This window comes from Fundulus heteroclitus, chromosome 23 (genome assembly GCF_011125445.2).
Source record: "Fundulus heteroclitus isolate FHET01 chromosome 23, MU-UCD_Fhet_4.1, whole genome shotgun sequence".
NCBI classification, from domain to species: domain Eukaryota; kingdom Metazoa; phylum Chordata; class Actinopteri; order Cyprinodontiformes; family Fundulidae; genus Fundulus; species Fundulus heteroclitus.
In genome coordinates, this window is record NC_046383.1 from 30,855,046 (window position 1) to 30,872,846 (window position 17,801).

The following is a 17,801-nucleotide window of genomic DNA, read 5'->3' on the forward strand; positions in this document are numbered from 1 at the left end:
ATTAAATGTTCAAGAAGTTTTATAATTCAAATAGAAGTCAAGAAACAACTGTACGAATTCTATCCTACAAACAGTAAAATAAATATATTTCAGAAATGTTTATCATCAAAGTTCAAAGCATTCTGTGACTAAAGCAGTCCTTTTTTCTGATTTCATTGTATAATGATATTTACATTTTGACAATTAGCAGTTTTAAACTACATAATTTCTAAACTGAATCGTAAACTCATGAAAAGTTAGCAACCTTGAGCAAGGAGAACCTACTTATTATTATTATCAATAATAATAATAATAATAATAATAATAATAATAATAATAATAATAATAATAATAATAATAATAATAATAACTTAACTTAGAAATCCAATTTTCCTTTAGACAGTAAACCATTGTATCAGGAAATTGTTTATTACAACATACATCGTTTATTTCAAAACATAATACAAGCTTTATACTGAAAATAAATAATTACTCGAGCTGTCATCGAAATTTTGGAATAAAAGCGCCCAAACGGTTCCATCTTACTGAAAATAGGCAGTTTTTTTCTTCTTTCTTTTTTTCTTTCTTTCAAAACATTGCTAATTAAGTGCATGAATAAACTAACATAATTTGCTTAAATTAATGACTCGAAAGGGTAGATATATATATAAAACTGTACAATATCAGAGAAAAATACTGAACCGAGTATAACAGGAGTATTGGAGGTTATAAAAAATTTTGGGATACTGATCGTCCAGTAAAATTATAGGCAGGTGTACAGCGTCGTTAAAACCCCCCCTACGTCTTTTGAAATCGTCCCGGCTCTGTTTGTTTCACAGTCCACGCACAGTTTTTATGGTCGGAATGAAGAAAACCAAGAACAAAACAACAAATTTAAAAAAAAGAAGAAAAAAGCTGAGAATGAGGGAGAGGTGGAAATAAAACAAAACAACCCTCCAAGTGCTCTTTATGTTGCAGATTCACTACATCTTATATAATGTTTGCATATGGGAAAAAAAAAAAACATAATTACCGTTTTGTTGTAATTAAAAAAAATAGCAACATATCAGTTAACTGAAAAGTGATTTTTTTTTTTTTTTAGTCTGACGCCACTGGTGATCCAAATAAAACACAGCATGTGTGGGGAAAAGCCCAACAAGTCAAAACAGGACATCAGTTCCCATGTTAGCAATTATTATAGAGCTGATGGGAGATGGTGACACAAACCAAAGGCGCTGGCAGGTATATAATCAGGCACATTTTTGTATTTATATCCGTGATGGAGGAAACAAAGCGAGCTCCAAAAGGGATCTGAAATGTGATGGAGTAATGCCCTCATGACAGTTAGAAAAAGGACGAAGGCTGAGCGGGTTTCTCTGTCACTCTTATCGGGATTCAGTGCTGGAGGCAGCGGCGGAGGCTGCGAGCTGGTCTCGCCCTGCCCGTGCGTCCCTTCGCTCCAGAGTCCGTAACCGGGGCTCCTCCGCGCGCGCGGTCAGAGATCGTGGCACGAGGACGTGTCGCCCGCGCTCCCGCTGTGCGAGTAAGGTCCCTCGTGCGGCGGCGGCGGCGGCTCCCCGGGCGGCGTCATCCTCTTCTCCTTCTGCCTCCGGTTGCAGAACCAAACGCGCACCACCTCCTTCTCCAGCTGCAGCGAGTCCGCCAGCGAGGTGATCTCCTGCGCCGACGGCTTGGGACACTTGAGGAAGTGCGTCTCCAGGACCCCCTTTACGCTCACCTCGATGGACGTCCTCTTCTTCCTCTTCCTCCCCTGAGCTGCGATCTTGTCTATGCTGCTGGAGCTGCCCGTGGACGAGTCCGCCTCCTCCAGCCACTTGTTCAGCAGCGGCTTTAGTTTGCACATGTTTTTAAAGCTCAGCTGCAGGGCCTCGAACCTGCAGATGGTCGTCTGGGAAAACACGTTGCCGTACAGCGTGCCCAGCGCCAGACCCACGTCCGCCTGCGTAAAGCCCAGCTTGATTCTCCTCTGCTTGAACTGCTTGGCAAAGTGCTCCAGCTCGTCCGAGGTCGGCGTCTCCTCGTCCGAGTGGTCGTGGCAGTGGTGCCCGCCGAGGTCGCTGTGCTCGGGGCTGAGCGTGTCCCTGAGGCCCGGGTGCATGCCTTGGCCCTGTGGGTTGGCCGGGGGCGTGAGGCCGCCGTGGTCCAGCATGCCGTTGACGGTGAAGCCCGTCTGGGAGTAGATGTTGATCTGCTGCCCGCTGGTGATGGAGGAGTTGTGGGACACCGGGGTCCCCCAGGCTCCCGGGTGGCTCCCGTGGTTGTTGTGGTGCGGGGAGTGATGCGCGACATGCGGGGAGCGGTGATGGATGATGCCGAGCTGCAGGTCCTCTCTGCCGGGCTTCACGTCCTGCTGCTCCATGGAAGTTGACCAGGGGCTGCCCTCCGACAGGCTGCTCGCCCACTGGTGCCCGAGGGGGTGCCCGTTGCTCTGGACGCTCTGCAGGTAGTCGCTCTGGAGCAGCTTCTGGTGTCCTCTGTAGGGGCTCGCAGGCTGCATGGCCTGGCTGTCCGCGTGGATCATGGAGCTGGGGCTGAGCAGGGTGTAGGGGCTGGAGGCAGCTGTGGCCATGCTGGCTGCTGAACCCCACTAATGGTACTGAATGGAGGCAGCAGCTCAGCCTCTGACATCTCCCTCTCTCTGGAGCCCCTCTGCAGCCTGGCACTGACTGACAAGCTCCACCACCACTCACACGCCGACAGACGACACGTCTCCACCAATGACGGCCGCAGATAGCCGAGCCTCCGCCTCTGGAATCAGAACTCTGAATGGTAAGGGGTTACGGAGGCAGACGAACCGGAAGTGTGTCGCGCAGCACTGATCGACTGGGTCTGGCTAGAGAGCGTGGAGCGCGGTTCCTGTTTATTAATTAAAGTTTCCAACTGATTTACGCGCGCCTTTATTGCTGCTCCCGTCACCCTTGAGCGCGTGCGAAGAAAGGGATTAAAGCGCAACGGCATTTCTTAGACGTGCCAGCACTTAAATTAGAGGGATACAATCAAACCAAGAGCAGTTCTCACTGCTAATTATTAACTTAACAGGGGAAAGTAATTATCAGGTGTTTGTGGAAAGACGCGCTTTTACGCATATTTTTTTTTTTTTTACGCACAGGTCATTTCGAAACCTTCCTTGTTTCTGGCAAGTAAAAAACTGTAAATTGCGTGAAATGTAACATTCAAAGTATTTTTTTTTTTTTTAAAAAAAAGAAAAATTCTTGCTTTTTTTGTACACGAAAATCTGCAAAGACTGAGATGTATTTTTATCCAACCCCTTATACTTTAACACCACTGAATGCAATCCAACCCCTCCAACTGCCATCAGAAGTCGAGTTATTTGTAATCAGTGTCTACTTGTGATTTAATCTACAGTCAGTTGTCCTGTGAAGCCCTCAGAGGTTTAATAGAGAACAAACAGCATCATGGAGATCATGGAGACCAGAGAGCACACGGGATGGGTCAGTATTAATCAAAAGACAGCCAAGAGGTCATTTTGTAACTCTAAAGGAGCTGTAAAGACTCAAAGCTCAGGTGCAAGGATCGGACAGAGAAGTCCAAAAATGAATCCTATTGGCACGTGTGCAAAACACTGCGGCAAAGACAACTAAAAATGCCAGTCACCTTGTTTGCACCCCTAACTGTGAAACATGATGGTGGAAGCATCCCGCTGTGGCACTTCTTTTCTTCTGTATGAGCAGTGAAGCTGGTCAGGGTGATGGGAAGTCAGGTGGAACCAAATAAGGGTAAGTGTCGAGGAAAAAGGCTGCAAAGACTTGGTTACTGTGGCTGATATTTACTTTCTAGTAGGCTTAAACGTAAGGACAGAACTATGGGATGGTTTAGATCAAAGCATCTGTTAGAATGGATCAGCCAATGCCCCCATCTCCATCCAATCCAAAATCTGGGTTGGAGTGAGCTGTATTTGAAAATTCACACAGGCATTTCCCATCTGGTATGGTTGAGATTGAGCTGTTTTGCAAAGATGGAAGGGCAAACATTTCTGTCTCCAACGCTGGTAGAGGCCCACCACCAAAAACACTAGATGCAAATGCAATGAAATGCAGTTCGACAAAGTATGGACTGCAGGAAAACTCATGCCGCACCGTTCAGATTTTTGTCTAAAACGATCTTTCGAAAGTTACACATCATTCATTTCGTTCCGCTGTGCAGTTCCGGAACACCTCGCGTTGATCTGTCACATATAGAGAAGCAAACTTTTCAAGGTTATGGACAATGTGGCAAGGCACTGCATGTTGAGCAGCTGCGCCACATTTCTCTGCTGCTGCAGTTGCGCTCGCCGGTGATCACTGTAAAAAAAGAACTCGGGAAGTTGTTGTCACTTAAGCCGAGTCCCTCACAGTTATTATGCACCGCGTTTGCATATCTCCCAGCTCATACAGCTGCGTGATTGCATTTGCCATTAGAAGGCTGCGTCACAGTCCCCCCCTTATTGGTTTGAAATTCCATTAAACATATTGCTCGAGCTCCCAGGTTAAGCTTGATTTAAATTTGCATACATTTTCATACATTTGGGAGAAATAAAAAGAAGGCTGCAGCAGCCACCAGAAAGTCATTAAAGAGCGCCCGGGAAGAGGGCAGAGGCAGAAGCAGCGCCGAGGAGACCGGAGAAGAGGCCGGAGCAGGTGAGCCGACTGAGCCGGGCCGGAGTGCAGGCTGGGCCGCAGGAAGGAGGACGGGGCCTCGGGGTGGATGGAGCATGATGCAAAACGCATGCAAGTATACGAATGGGGAAACGGGGGGGAAAAAATGTTTGGTGTTGTCTAATTCCTGCGTGGAGCTGTGCGTAAATTCTTAATAGCCAGCTCTTTAAATTTGGTCTCAAAGTGGCTGAATATTTGATGTGAAAGGCGATGTTGTTCCACTGGCCTAGATTTGGCGAACCGGGTTGATTCGTTATTGTTTGTTTTTTTTGTTAGTTTTTTTGTGTGTTTTTTTTTTTTTTTTTTTTTTTTTTTTTTGGGGGGGGGGGGGGGGGGGGGGGGGGGGTAAAAGATGGTGGCGGTTGTTGTAAACGCGCACCACAATCGGTGGCAGCAGTTTTTCAATAAGGGACCCACCTTTTCATACATGTCATGTTGAATGACACGCCTCGTCGGAATTAAAGGTTTTGAAAATTGATTAAAATATAGACTACACGCTGAATATTTTTTTCATCTGAAACGTTTCATTCAGGGGCATTAGGAAGGGAAAAGATAATCTATTTGCGTCTTTTTTCTTCATGTTTTTTGCATTTTAAATTTAATTTTATTTGTTTTTTTGTTGTTTTTGCAAAGAGGAATCTGCGTTTGTTTTCTGTGGCGCATAAAGAAGGAGCAGGACTTGGAGGGAGAGAGAAAGGGAGAGAGAGAAAGAGAGAGAGAGAGAGTGAGGGAGAGAGGGGGTTGTTTCGCTCTCCATAGTCTAAGTTTCTAAGTGTAACAGATGCTTCTCTAGAAACGCTCCTTGTGCCGACTCCCTTTTATTCGCGTCGACATTTTTCTGCCGCCGAGCGCGTTTCCATAGCGAGGCGAATAAAAGGCAAATCCCCGCTCCGCGCCTCCAATAAAGGGCCCATTCACAGATAACCCGAGCCAGCCCCGCTACACTTGCAGCCTCCTCTCCATACAAGGTGCACATTACTGGCGAACAACTGCAACTAATGAGCTATCATTTCTTTAATTTCGCCTTTGTGGGGGCGCTTGTTCGCGCTTGTTTATCACGTTTTGTTGTTTGTGTTTGTTTGGCGGCTGGGGGTGAATTTTTAAATGATTGTCTTGTGACTCGGGCGCTTTACAGTTTATTTGCAGGGGAGTAAATAAACCGATCAGTCAGCAGTAAACTAGACGTGTTCATTGGGAGCTCAGACCTGTTAATACAATAAATACGCTTGTTTTATTAATCTATATAAATTGATGGAATAATCTGCATACCTTTTATTTGGGTAGATGCTAATCAATATGTGTGAGTTTAAATGATCCAAGATTTACAACTAAAATACATCTAAATTAATAAAATTCCATATAATTAAAAAAATCTATAGTTTCCCAACAAGATTCGTTAAATTAAAACCCAACAGCCAGTTAATAAGATCACTTTACTAAATTGAGCTCCATTTTAATTATTTAAATAAAAACGTAAACTCTGCTAAATCAATAGCTATAAAGCAACAAAATAATAGCTGATCAAAAATTCCCCAGACTCATAGCGATGCATCGGTTTTATTATTGCAGTAACCGATATATGACCAAGCCAGTGTTATGCAAACAATCTCTTTAACCACCACAGAACCCTCTACTGGACCCTCCACAGCAGTAGAGTTATGACCATCACTCTGTTCCTTTCATAAAGTTTTGTCGTCATGTTGAAAAAATAAATAAATAGCTAAACATAACTGTCTTGTCATTACTGTATTAAATGTTACTGAATTAGTAATTCACATTTAAAATCAATTTCGACAAGGTGGCATGCAAACCTTTTCCCTGCCAACCACAGCTAAGAAGTGTCCATTGACTTCTCCAGAGTGTTGGAGCCCAAGTCACCAGCTAGACCAACTCCAGCATTAGCGCGGTCACTAAGTCAGCTAAAGCTGGATGAAGGCTGAAATGTTTTTGCTCCGACACAGAAACCTTCACATCCACAAGTCTTATAACAGCTCATAACTGAGATGATAAATGTATCCATACTAAGAACATTTCAGCCTTACTGTTCTCTGTAGGACACAGGATCAAATAGGCTAACTGCTGGGTGAAAATAATGTTTAGGTAGGATTTGTTATTAAAAAGTGATTTACGTTACATTTGAAACAGTTTTGAATGCTAAATCTAAACCCTAATATGCTTAATTAAAACAATTTAAGAGGCTAATATTGTGACTACTCCTACCTTAAAAGTTCCCCTTTTAGCTAGTTTGACTTTAGCATTAGCGCTAAACTAGCTCAAACCTAAGGTTGAACTCAAACCTAAATTCTTGCTCCTACACAGAAGCATTTTCTACTGCAAGTCTCAATACTTTTTAACTTAACCTGATGAATTCATTTGTAATAAAATCCATTTGGGCATAATAGGCTCAGGGATCTGTTGTGGATAACTCTCATTATAAATAAGAATAACAACTGACAGAAACACCATCTCCATTTAGGATTTCTTACTAAAATGATTGAAAACCAATTCTTGGATATATAGTTATAGGTAATATACTTCACTAAACTGTAAAGAATTGTTATGGTTAATATTCAATACCCTCCTCCCTTTTTTTTTACAGAGCATGGCACAATGCTTCTACCAGCCTTTTAATTAATACTTCAATTAACATGATCAAGATTAATTAGAGCTCTAGATTAATTGTTTCATCATAATTACTATTTAATTTTTAAGATTTGTCAAATTAAATTGCTTCCTGGCTGCAGGTATTTTATATTCTGTCAGGAAATTTAAATGTTCAGGCCCTATCCTTAAGAAAAGCTAACATATTTATAAGGGTAATCGCAAGAGTGCCGGTTTGTGTTAATATTTCAAACTTTCAGGGTTTTTTCCTTAGAAAAATCGCATGGCTCGGTTCAGTCATTGTGGGGTTTTATTTTTTTTATTTATTTTTTTCACCTTTCAAATTAAGATTAGGAATTTGTTGTTTGTTATAGAAATTCAAACATGCAACCGAATTGGGCTGGGCGATTTCTGCTTCATTTAGTTTTTTTTTTTTTTTTTGGTTTTGATGTTCCACCCTGCAGCTTCCAGCTCTGTGCTGCAGCTCACAGATAAATCAGGCTTTAGTCTGCCATTGAGAGCGCCTTGGGCCTCAGGGTGGGACCTGTCACTTTCAGTGTCGTGACCTTTCTGGAAACTTTCCCCCATAGAGCCTAAAATCCGCCCCTTGCTGCCAACAGTTCAAGGCCGCTTATTTATTTATTTACATATGTGTGACACAAAGGGTTATATAATTGCTATTGTTTTTTTCCCTCCCAGATCCACACTGAGTAAAATGGAAAAATAAACTATAGCTCTTTGATTCCCCCCCCCCCCCCCAACATGTAGATGTCTTGTTTGCTCTTTGAAAAAAAAAGAGAGTCTTTGTCATCTCTCAGTCTAAACTAAGTTGTTCTGCTGGCTGCCAGACAGAAAAATCGATACTCCCATTAACCCGTGACGTCGCTAATAAAGGACAGCTCCAGCATGTCCAGACAGGACAAACCCCAGCCTCACATCATTTCTGTGACAAGCTGTTTGTTTATGCGATTAGCCTGCCCCTAAAACGTCATCTAAAGTGTCGCAGGAAACAGTGTCCAACACAAAAATTGCTCTGCCCCACTATGTGTGTGTGTGTGTGTGTGTCCAGCCGAGGTTATGAGAGGTAGAATACACCAGACACACTGGAGAGTGAACGTACTGCAACTGTACTATGCATGAGAGCGGGGTGCAATTGTTACCGCTGCACTGCCAGACCCTGCGTGCTTCATTGAGATTAGAAGTTTGTGTTTTATTTACCTCCATTTTCAGACATACATATTCATGGTAAAAAGAATGTACTCCCCTTTTACTTTAGGAGTTTTGGGTTTGTCTCTGTGTTTATATCTAGGGCACCCTCCGGTTTTCTCAACCTTTTCATTTTTGGCTCTTTTATGTTTAATAGTGACATGTTAGAATCTGTAATAAGTGATTTTTTAGATTATAGGTTACATTGTATAATCGTATTACCTGTTAAAGACCAGACACTTGAAACGTAACTTACAGAGGGAGCATTTTCTCCAGCATGACAGTATCTCAGCCTCACGAGTCTCTGAAAGCACTTTTTCTACCAACCGGAAATCCTTTTTGCTTGTCTTTAAATTAAATAGATGGGCTTTTACAGGAGGACAAAGGCAGAGAAAAGACAGGAACAAAAGTGAAATAGAAGTACATGAAAATTAGAATAAATGAAAATGCAAAGCAAAACAAAGAGAAAAGGAAAATGAACGACAAAACAAAACAGTACCAAAACAAAAAAGAAAAGACATAAAAGAAAAATAAAATAAAACATCTTAAAATAATACCAAACAAGAAAGAAAAGAAAGACAAACAAGAACAAAAAAAATTAACAAATAAAATAATATAAAATAAACAAGCAACACAAAACAAAATAAAGAAATAAAATAAAAATAAAATGCAAAGAAAACAAAAAATAAAATCCATGATAAAACTTTACCAGGACGGGTGTTTGCCATACACACTCCAACAAGCAGAAATGCCTGCTTTGTCAGAATTAAAAACAATAGTTTAAAAATAATTCTTCACATGAAGACAAATTGTACAAAGTGATAATACAAGAACACTTCTCCTGATTTACACAATCTTTATACCATAAAACTTGTTATTTATTATCTAGACCAGCGGGAAATGAGGCATTTTTTCAAGCTGCATGAAAATAAGCTCAAGGCCGATTTTAGACAGTCAAATAAAGCTCCTACTTTCAAAGTATACTGCCAGATTTGTGTTCATAGAAGTTGGCTGGGGGTGGGGTGAAAAGTACCCTCTTTAATGCTAGTCTAAGGTTCGCATTTAGTGTTACGGTTATAATGAAGATTCCAGTATCAAAAGCTTTTGGGTTTGTAATTGTTCAGAGAAAAAGTTCTGGCTCTGCATCATGCGGGCCTGGAGTCAAAGAGGTTCAGGTTTCGTGATTTTATACAAACCCTAACTCTCTTTGCCAAAGCAAATGTTGGAAAACGAGTTTTTATGTTTTAATTAGGAAAGAATTGAAACACCTGAATGCTTGTTCAATAAAGGCGGCGCTTGTGGAATGGATTAGTCACAGGTCATGTCTGTGTGGTTCACTGTTTCAGGTGCTGTTTGATCCACCAGGAGAGCCTGGTCCATCGTTCCTGAGTCAGTCAAGGAGCCACTTTTGGTAAATAAAAAAAAAAAAACAACATAATTGACATTACAGTTTACCACCTGTTAAACGTCAATCCGCTCACACAAATACAGAGCCTCCTGGAGAGAGAGAGAGAGCACTGGAAGAGGAAAACGTGGAGAAACCCAAACGGGTGCTCTCCAGCACCTCTCCACCTCCTCCCTCGTCTTCTCCTCTTCCGAGCCGAGAGCGGAGAGGGACTCGTTGCCGAGGCCTCCGATGGATGGCACCTCCGCGCCGAGCAGAAAAGAGGCCAAAGTTGCTCCAAAAAAACTTCCCAGATGAAATCGGCTTCCCTCCTGGAAATCTCGCTAACAAGTCAAACGCGGTCGATGTTTAATGAATGGGCCCCGCGAGTTTCGGTGCAGGATGTGAGCAAGTTCTCTGCCACCGCTACACAACCAGCCAACATACTTTCCCCCTGTGGAGAACAAACCCACCCACCCACACACACACACACACACATACACACATACACACACACACACACACACACACACACACACACACACACACACACACACACACACACACACACACACACACGCACGCACACCGACAGGTCCCTCTGAAGGAGCAGGCGGAGCAGTTGCACATCTGCATTTCAAACGCAGACTCTCTGGGATTCATTATTAATTAGCCTGCTGAGCCCTGGAGGACTGGTGATGCTGCCGTCTCTCTCTCGCACACAGCAAAACACACGAAAAGGCTCACGCACAGACACACACGCCCGCACACACTCCCCGTGACCCCTGTGCCCCCTCTACACTTTAGAAAGTCCTCGGCAGAATACTGAGCCAGGCAGGAGCGTTGCTTTCCTCCGTCCAATCGCGTCGCATCTTCCTAATGCCTGGTAAGGATGATGAATTACACGGGCAGATTGCTTCTTATGCTGTGTTTTATTCAATATACACGTTCAACACAGCGGAGTCTGGAGCGTTGCCTCAGTCAGCGTTACAAAGCCTCTCTGTATTTCGGCGCTGCTGTTTCTTTGAAGCAAAATAAGTTGCGTTTTGTTTGCCTCTAATTTGGGACTGCGTTTCCGTAGCGCGATCTCCTGCCTCAGCAGCAGCAGCAGCAGCAGCAGACAGAGGCAGATCAGAAACGCACTCAGCGGTTATGCATGAGCAACGTCTCCAGGGTCCGAGAGAGACATCAAAAAAGCGCTGCGGCGGGAACGCTCTGTCCACAATGCACGTCCCACCGGTGTGCAAGAAGTTGAGCTGCCTGCGCGGTTTACCAAAATAAACACAGCGCAAAGGAAAGAAATTTCCCCGTGCTGCAGGTTTTAGCCTGTTGAGGAGCTCCACGGCGGGATTAGTATGCAGCGAGCGGAGGCAGAGATCATTGAAGAGCGTCAGATTCTGTCGTACTTGTGATTGGGTTGTGAGATGACTTCTAATACAGTAGGATGCGTCTTCCTCTCGGTTCAGATCCGGCTCGCACGCCCAATGAACTTCTCCAGCGCAAATTAGAGCACGACGAGATAAGAAAAGAAAGGTGCTGAGAAAATGATACATGGTTTTCGAAAGGTTTTTACAAATATAAATTCAAAAGAGGTGGCTCGCATTTGCATTCAGACCCTCCCCGACTCGATGGTTTCTACAAATACCGTTTGATGCTGTTGTAGCTGCAAGTCTTCAGGGCATGCCTCTGTCGGCTTCGCACGTCTTGACACTCGCATCTTATTCCCATTCTTCTTCACAAAATCGCCTCAGCTCAGTCGGATTGGATGGAGGGCATCTGTTAATGGCAAGGTGCCACAGAATCCCAATAGGAATAAGGTCTCGACTTTGGTTGGGCCAATCTAATACCCCGACCATTAAACCATTAAACAGCAGCTCTGGGGTTGTTTTCCCAATAGAAGGTGAATCTCCGCTCAAGTCTCAAACCTTTTGATGGATATCTTTCAGGATTGCTTATGACATCACCTATCATTTCATCAGTTCTGTACAGGTTCCCTGTCCCTGCTGAGGAGGAGCATTCCCACAGCAGGATGCTGCTACCACCATGCTTCACTGCAGACATGGTCCCATCAGAGTGAAGCGTAACATCAGTGTTTTGAGTGAAGGCAACAGTAGAGAGTCTTTGTCTCGTTTGACCAGAGCAACTTCTTCCACTTGTTTGCTGTGGCTATTGGCCACTTGCTAACAGGAAAACGTATGGCTTTGTTTCAGTAATAGTCTTTCTTCTTGCCGCTCTGCCACCGAGGCCAGATTTGTTGTTGGACACAACGGATAGCAGTCGATTTTAACTAGTGTTGCGCCGATGCCATTTTTTGGCCCCGATACCTGGCCGTGCAGTATTGGCCGATACTGATACCATCTGTTTGAAATTGATGTGTGTGTGTATATGAAGAACTGCATACTACTTAGGGTAGTAGAACTTTTTATTGCCTACCTGGAATGGGTGACAATAGTTGAATAAAACTTTTGGCTCTCAAAGGCCAAAATAGTGCAACATTCGTGGAATTATAACATGTATAATAGTAATGCAACAGTAAGACAGTAAAATTACATTAATAATTGAATAATCTCTTTTAAACCCTGAGTTTTGGCTCTCAAATGCCAAAATAGTGCAACTTTCATGAACTTGTATAACATGTATAATACTAGTCGGGAGAGAGAAGGCTGCGTTCAAGTGACATACAAACATCAAAATGGTATCGATGCCTATTTGTTGGTACTCGCTGATACTGATACCACCATTTTAGTGCTGGATCGGAGCCCCGTCCCATACTGGTGTCGGTGCAACACTAATTTTAACACATTCTCCCACCTGAGGTGTGGATCTCTGCAGCTCCTCCAGCCTTTGCACCAACCTCTTGGCTGCTTCTCTGTCTAGTGCTCTGTTTGGTTGTCCTTTCAGTTCAGGTGGATAACGTCGTTATTCCTGAAAGGTAGTCACTGTTTGATAAATAGGTGACTTCAGGAGGCAACCGTGGCCACACTTTCAGGGGTATCAGAGCGTTTACTGAAAAACCATACACAGCATCGCTTGCCTTCCAGTTCACAGCGAAGGGCGATTTTGTGTTGGTTTGTCAAACAGCATCCAGAAAAGTTTGTTGTTCTGATGTGACCGAATGTAAAAATAAATAAATAAAGGGGGAATGGATCCATCCATCCATGCATCCATGCATGGCTCCAGAATGATTAAGACTGCCACTGGAGTTGCAGGTGGGCGGTCTGTGATCTCTCAGCACACATCATCACCTCTCCAACTGCTTCCCTCCAGGGCTCCAGCATGGGCCCAGTTAAGCTCTGGCAGCAATTTGAATGTAATTGCATAAGTGAGCAAGACACCACCACCATCACCGTCTGCCTGCAGACTCTTTCATGTAAGTTTCGGTGGCTTCAAGCTGCAGCTCAGCTGTCACCTTCCATCTCCATTCAAACCAACATACAGTAAAGCGCTCTCGCGTTCAGCCGCATCGACTGGTTCGGCGTCCGAGCCAGCGGCCGGACCCTCCACCGGAACGCTTCCTGGTTTGGGACAGAAGGCTGAGTGGTCCTACGGGCTGGGATCCGAAGGGGGAAAAGGCCGCCTCTCTGCAACACAGCCTGGCCTTTGTTGGATGTAGAGGAAGAATCTGGGCCAATCGCAAAAAATCTGCACAAATGTTGTTACAAGGTCTCGCTACGAAAGGGAATTCTCGTTCCCCCGTTTGGACATTCCCCTTGGTCCGTCCTTTCTTTCAAAGAATCGTACATATGATTTTTGGTTTCATACCAATTCCACCTGGAGTCTCGGAGCAAAGAATAACAAATACGGGAAAGATTTCATCCAGAATAATATGTTTATCCAGAGACCTGTGGACTTAGGAAGGAATGGCCCCCCTGTGATGTGGTCTGCTGCCAGTGTGTGTGCAAGTGTGTGTGTGTGTCTGTTTGAATGGGATTGTGTGTGTGGGTTCCTGTGTGTTTGGGTTGGACGTGTGAGACGGGTGAAGAGACTCTCCACCCCCCGGGGCCAGGAACTCTGGGTACAGAGGAAGAGAGACCAACACACTCTCAGATTTCCAAAGGGTGTGTGTGTGTGTGTGTGTGTGTGTGTGTGTGTGTGTGTGTGTGTGTGGGTCTTTGTGTGAACACTGAAGTGTATCTGTGATACAGGATGTGACACAAGGTGGGCAAACAGGGAGGGCGCTGGTGTTGTAGAGGCTGGGAGTATCTCGGTAATGCTTACCGAAAAGAAAACTATTTCCTTTTTCGCAGGAAAATACAAAATCTAACCTTTCTTTTTTTTTTTTTGTACCTCTAGTTGTGCCGTTCTAACAAGCAAACAGTTTGTTGTGTCGTTGAAAGCACCCGATCAATAGTGCTCTGCAAAAGTCTTCTGTAAGATCGCAAGCACAAACTTCAGTGTCTTTTTTCGTCAGGGTTTTATGTTATAGATCAACATAAATACAGGCCAGAGTTGTGAAGTGGGAGGAAAAGCGTCCAGAATTTCAATACAGGACATGAAACGTAGAGTTTGCATTTGTATTTAACCCCACAACCTTTTGCTGCAGTTACAGCGAAAGGTTACGGGGTCTTTTGAGTAATGTCTCTACCAGCTTTGCACATATAGAGACACAAACTCACGCCCACTTTGTATGTAAAATAGTCCAAGATCTATAATGTTGGATGGAGAGGGTCTGGGATGAGCAAAAGTCAAGTCTGACGTTCTGGCTGCATGTTTAGGGCTGTTTTCCTCCACCCTGGTCTCAGGTCCTTTGCAGCCTCTGAAAGGTTCTCACCCAGGTTTTTAGTTCCACCCATCTTCTCAACAACTCTCACCAGCATACCTGCTACAACTAAAGAAAACTATCCCCACAGCACGAAGCTGCCACCACCATGTTTCACCTTTTATGCATTGTTCATTTTTCCCCACACACTCCATTTTACTTATAGTTACCAAGGGCCTGCTGGTTGCTTCTTTTGGTAATGGTCTCCTCTCCCCAGGTGAGATGAAACACCATGTATTGGTAGGTCAGATTAGCTTTTTTTGGATGGAATAGTACTCCATGAGAAGTTTAAAATAAAATTGTTGGATCTTTTTTTTTTTTTTTTACCCAACCGTAGTTAAACTTCCCCACAACTTTCTCCCGGACTCTTCTGCTTTATTTTTCGGCTGTCGTGATGGTGCTCACTCATTAATCATTCATTTATAACAACAAGCTGTATTTATGCTGCGATTAAATCACACAAAGGTGGATCTTCTCTTCACGTTGTACTATTTTGTGTTGACCTCTCTCATAAAGTTCTAATAAAGTACCTTGGTGTGTGCTGACCAGGACTATGTGTGTGTTTTTTTCTTTTACTTAGCTCTCATTTTCACGGATGACCAAGTCTTAGAAGGAAAGTCATTACTGTCCACAGCCTTTAAAGCAACATGTTATATGACCTGCAGTTTTTGCCAGCATGACGACACATGATAACAGACATGTTGAGCATGAAATTGTTACAAGATATCTCCCTCAAACTTTAAACATTTCTCACATAACTCAGCTGAATGATTTCACCACCAATCATAAGGGCCTGGTTTCTTGGCTGACAGATAAACAAAAGAGGTTTACAGCTTTTCATCATGTTCTTCCAGAGCAACCTGTCTGTGATGTTACAGGAAATGACCTAAATGACCTGAGTGATCTACCTGGTCTACTAGATTTAAGTGCAAGAAAGACATGCCTTTGTACTTTAATAATGACAAGACAGCTTCAGTTCTGAGCAGGTAAATGTAAACTTCTTTTTACCTTAGGAGGTAACCTAATTAGTGATGCAGTCATAATGATCAGTTTCTGTTGCTGCTCAGGGTTCAAATGAGGGCTAATGAGGAACAAATCATGAACAAGTTCAGGCCTGACACATTTTTAGATAATTCTATATATATATATATATATATATATATATATATATATATATATATATATATATATATATATATATATATATATATAATCATTTTGCAGCAAACTAACATTATATACTATATACCGTAGGATTCTTAGTGTTTTGATCAGTTTCATAACTCTCCTTATTCTTTCTTCAGTAGCTGTGCAAAATGATGTGCACCTCACGAGAAACTAATGAACTAAGTATGAACACTTTTAATGTCTACAAAAAAAGTATTATTATTATTATTATTATTATTATTATTATTATTATTAGTAGTAGTAGTAGTAGTAGTAGTAGTAGTAGTAGTACTAAAGGCTGTCTGTCAGTTCATACCCCCCAAACTTTAAAACCTGTTTGGTTTGCTGGTTTCCATGTTATCTAGCTGGCTGATGTTCCAGTTTTAAAAGACAGAAAGCAGGTACACAGAGAGGTGAAGGAGTGAACTGAAATAATGTACTTGTATTCCAGGAAGTGAAACCAATCAAAAGTGTTGGTGAATTTGTCTTACCACTTACATGCCACCCTGGTGAGGGTACACAGTACCCCAGCATGTGCTCCTTTATCCTTTTATTCTTCACATTTGATTCTTCTCAGCGTCGTATAAGACCGGTGGGGAATCAGCATGAAGTAGAGTAGAAATCTTCACGTGAGCAGAGTTTGACGCTGACTGAACTTTGATGTTGGAACAGTTCTTTACCCCCTTTTTTTCCCTCGTGCTGATGAACCTGAGCAGATGCTGATCGATGGCATAAGAAGCTGTAGGTCAGTGATTGCTCAGAGACCCTAATATTAGGATCTAAAGACTCTCTTCAGCATCAGCACCTGTGCAAGTATAAATCTTCTAACACAGATTTCCAAGAGCTTTCAAAGTTGTGGTCCCTCTATGCTCAAGTTGTGAGTCTCATTTAAGCACGGTCTGCCATTACACTGACCGTGGAACGTGATTCATACAAACTAGTGCTGCTGGGCTTCTTCTGGGCTTGGATCTTAGAGGTTAGACATCGTGTTACTATGATACCTGTTTGCTTTTTAGCTTTGAGAATCTTCTTATTTATTTCATTCCCACAGAGAAGCTGCTGAGAGCCTCCTGGTAACACCGGAGAGGCTGCAGAGATCCACAGCTCAGGTGGAGAAATCTCTTGACAGGACGTCTTAATGTCAACAAATCTGCCGTTTATTAAGCAGATTGTAGAAATAAAGTCATAAAGTTCGGAAAACTAGCGCTGCACATCACCCTGAACCCACTGTCTCCACAGTGAAACACGGTGGTGGCTGCATTATGCTATAGGATGCTCTGTAGCAGGAAGAGGGAAGTGGTTCAGAGTTGATGTGAAGATGGTTGGCGCTAAATACTGGCACTACGAGAGGAATCTCTAGCCTAAACACACAGCCAGAGTCCTGAGGGTATGGTTTGGAACAAAGGATATCTACGTGTGGGAACGGCTCAGACAAAGTCCAGAACTGAATCCAGTTGAAAATTAACATTGACAGATGCTCTCCATCCAAACTGCCAGAAGAACGGAGGGAAAAAAACTCTCTCTAGTTCTGCAAAGCTAGAAGAGAAATACCCCAAAACACCTGGAGCTGTAATCGCCACAAAAGCTGGTTTTAAGAAGTATAACTCTGGGGGGCTGAGTACAAATACACACCAATTTTTACAATTCTTTGTTATTTTGCGTTGGTCAGTCGCAATAAGTTACAACTCTTTTACGGCGCTGTAGGCAGCTCTTTGTTGGATAGCAAATATAAGAAAAAAAAACAGGTTCCATCTTATTTTCTAACACAGAATCTGAGTACTTTATAAAAGTTGGCATTAGACGGGCAATGGATTAAAATGAGTTATTTTACTTTTGTTCGCTCCTCTTTTTGTGTTGCAAGAGTTTTAACTCAATTGTGGTGTTTATTCAAATGAAACGACAACCGGTTCCGACACGATCCATTTCAAGTTGAACTCAGGCCTGTGTTGTGCTCAGATGAAACATATATTAACATATCCATCTCAGATGCAAAGCTCTGCGTTTCCCGCGACTAATGCTAACCTGTTGT

At 43.0% G+C, this 17,801-nt stretch overlaps 1 protein-coding gene and 1 long non-coding RNA gene across 2 annotated transcripts; one reads left to right on the forward strand and one right to left on the reverse strand.

Annotated features, from left to right (window-relative positions):
• Positions 1-384: 384 nt before the first annotated feature.
• On the reverse strand, positions 385-2,708 carry LOC105929157 (POU domain, class 3, transcription factor 4). The gene has a single exon (XM_012866808.3). The coding sequence runs from the start codon at positions 2,567-2,569 to the stop codon at positions 1,475-1,477; it is 1,095 nt and encodes a 364-aa protein (XP_012722262.1). The 5' UTR covers positions 2,570-2,708; the 3' UTR covers positions 385-1,474.
• A 1,476-nt stretch (positions 2,709-4,184) lies between these two features.
• Positions 4,185-12,199, forward strand: LOC118557462. The gene is made up of 3 exons (XR_004927878.1): positions 4,185-4,637; positions 9,809-9,873; positions 9,954-12,199. It is a non-coding gene; the product is annotated as an uncharacterized LOC118557462 (long non-coding RNA).
• Positions 12,200-17,801: the final 5,602 nt, after the last annotated feature.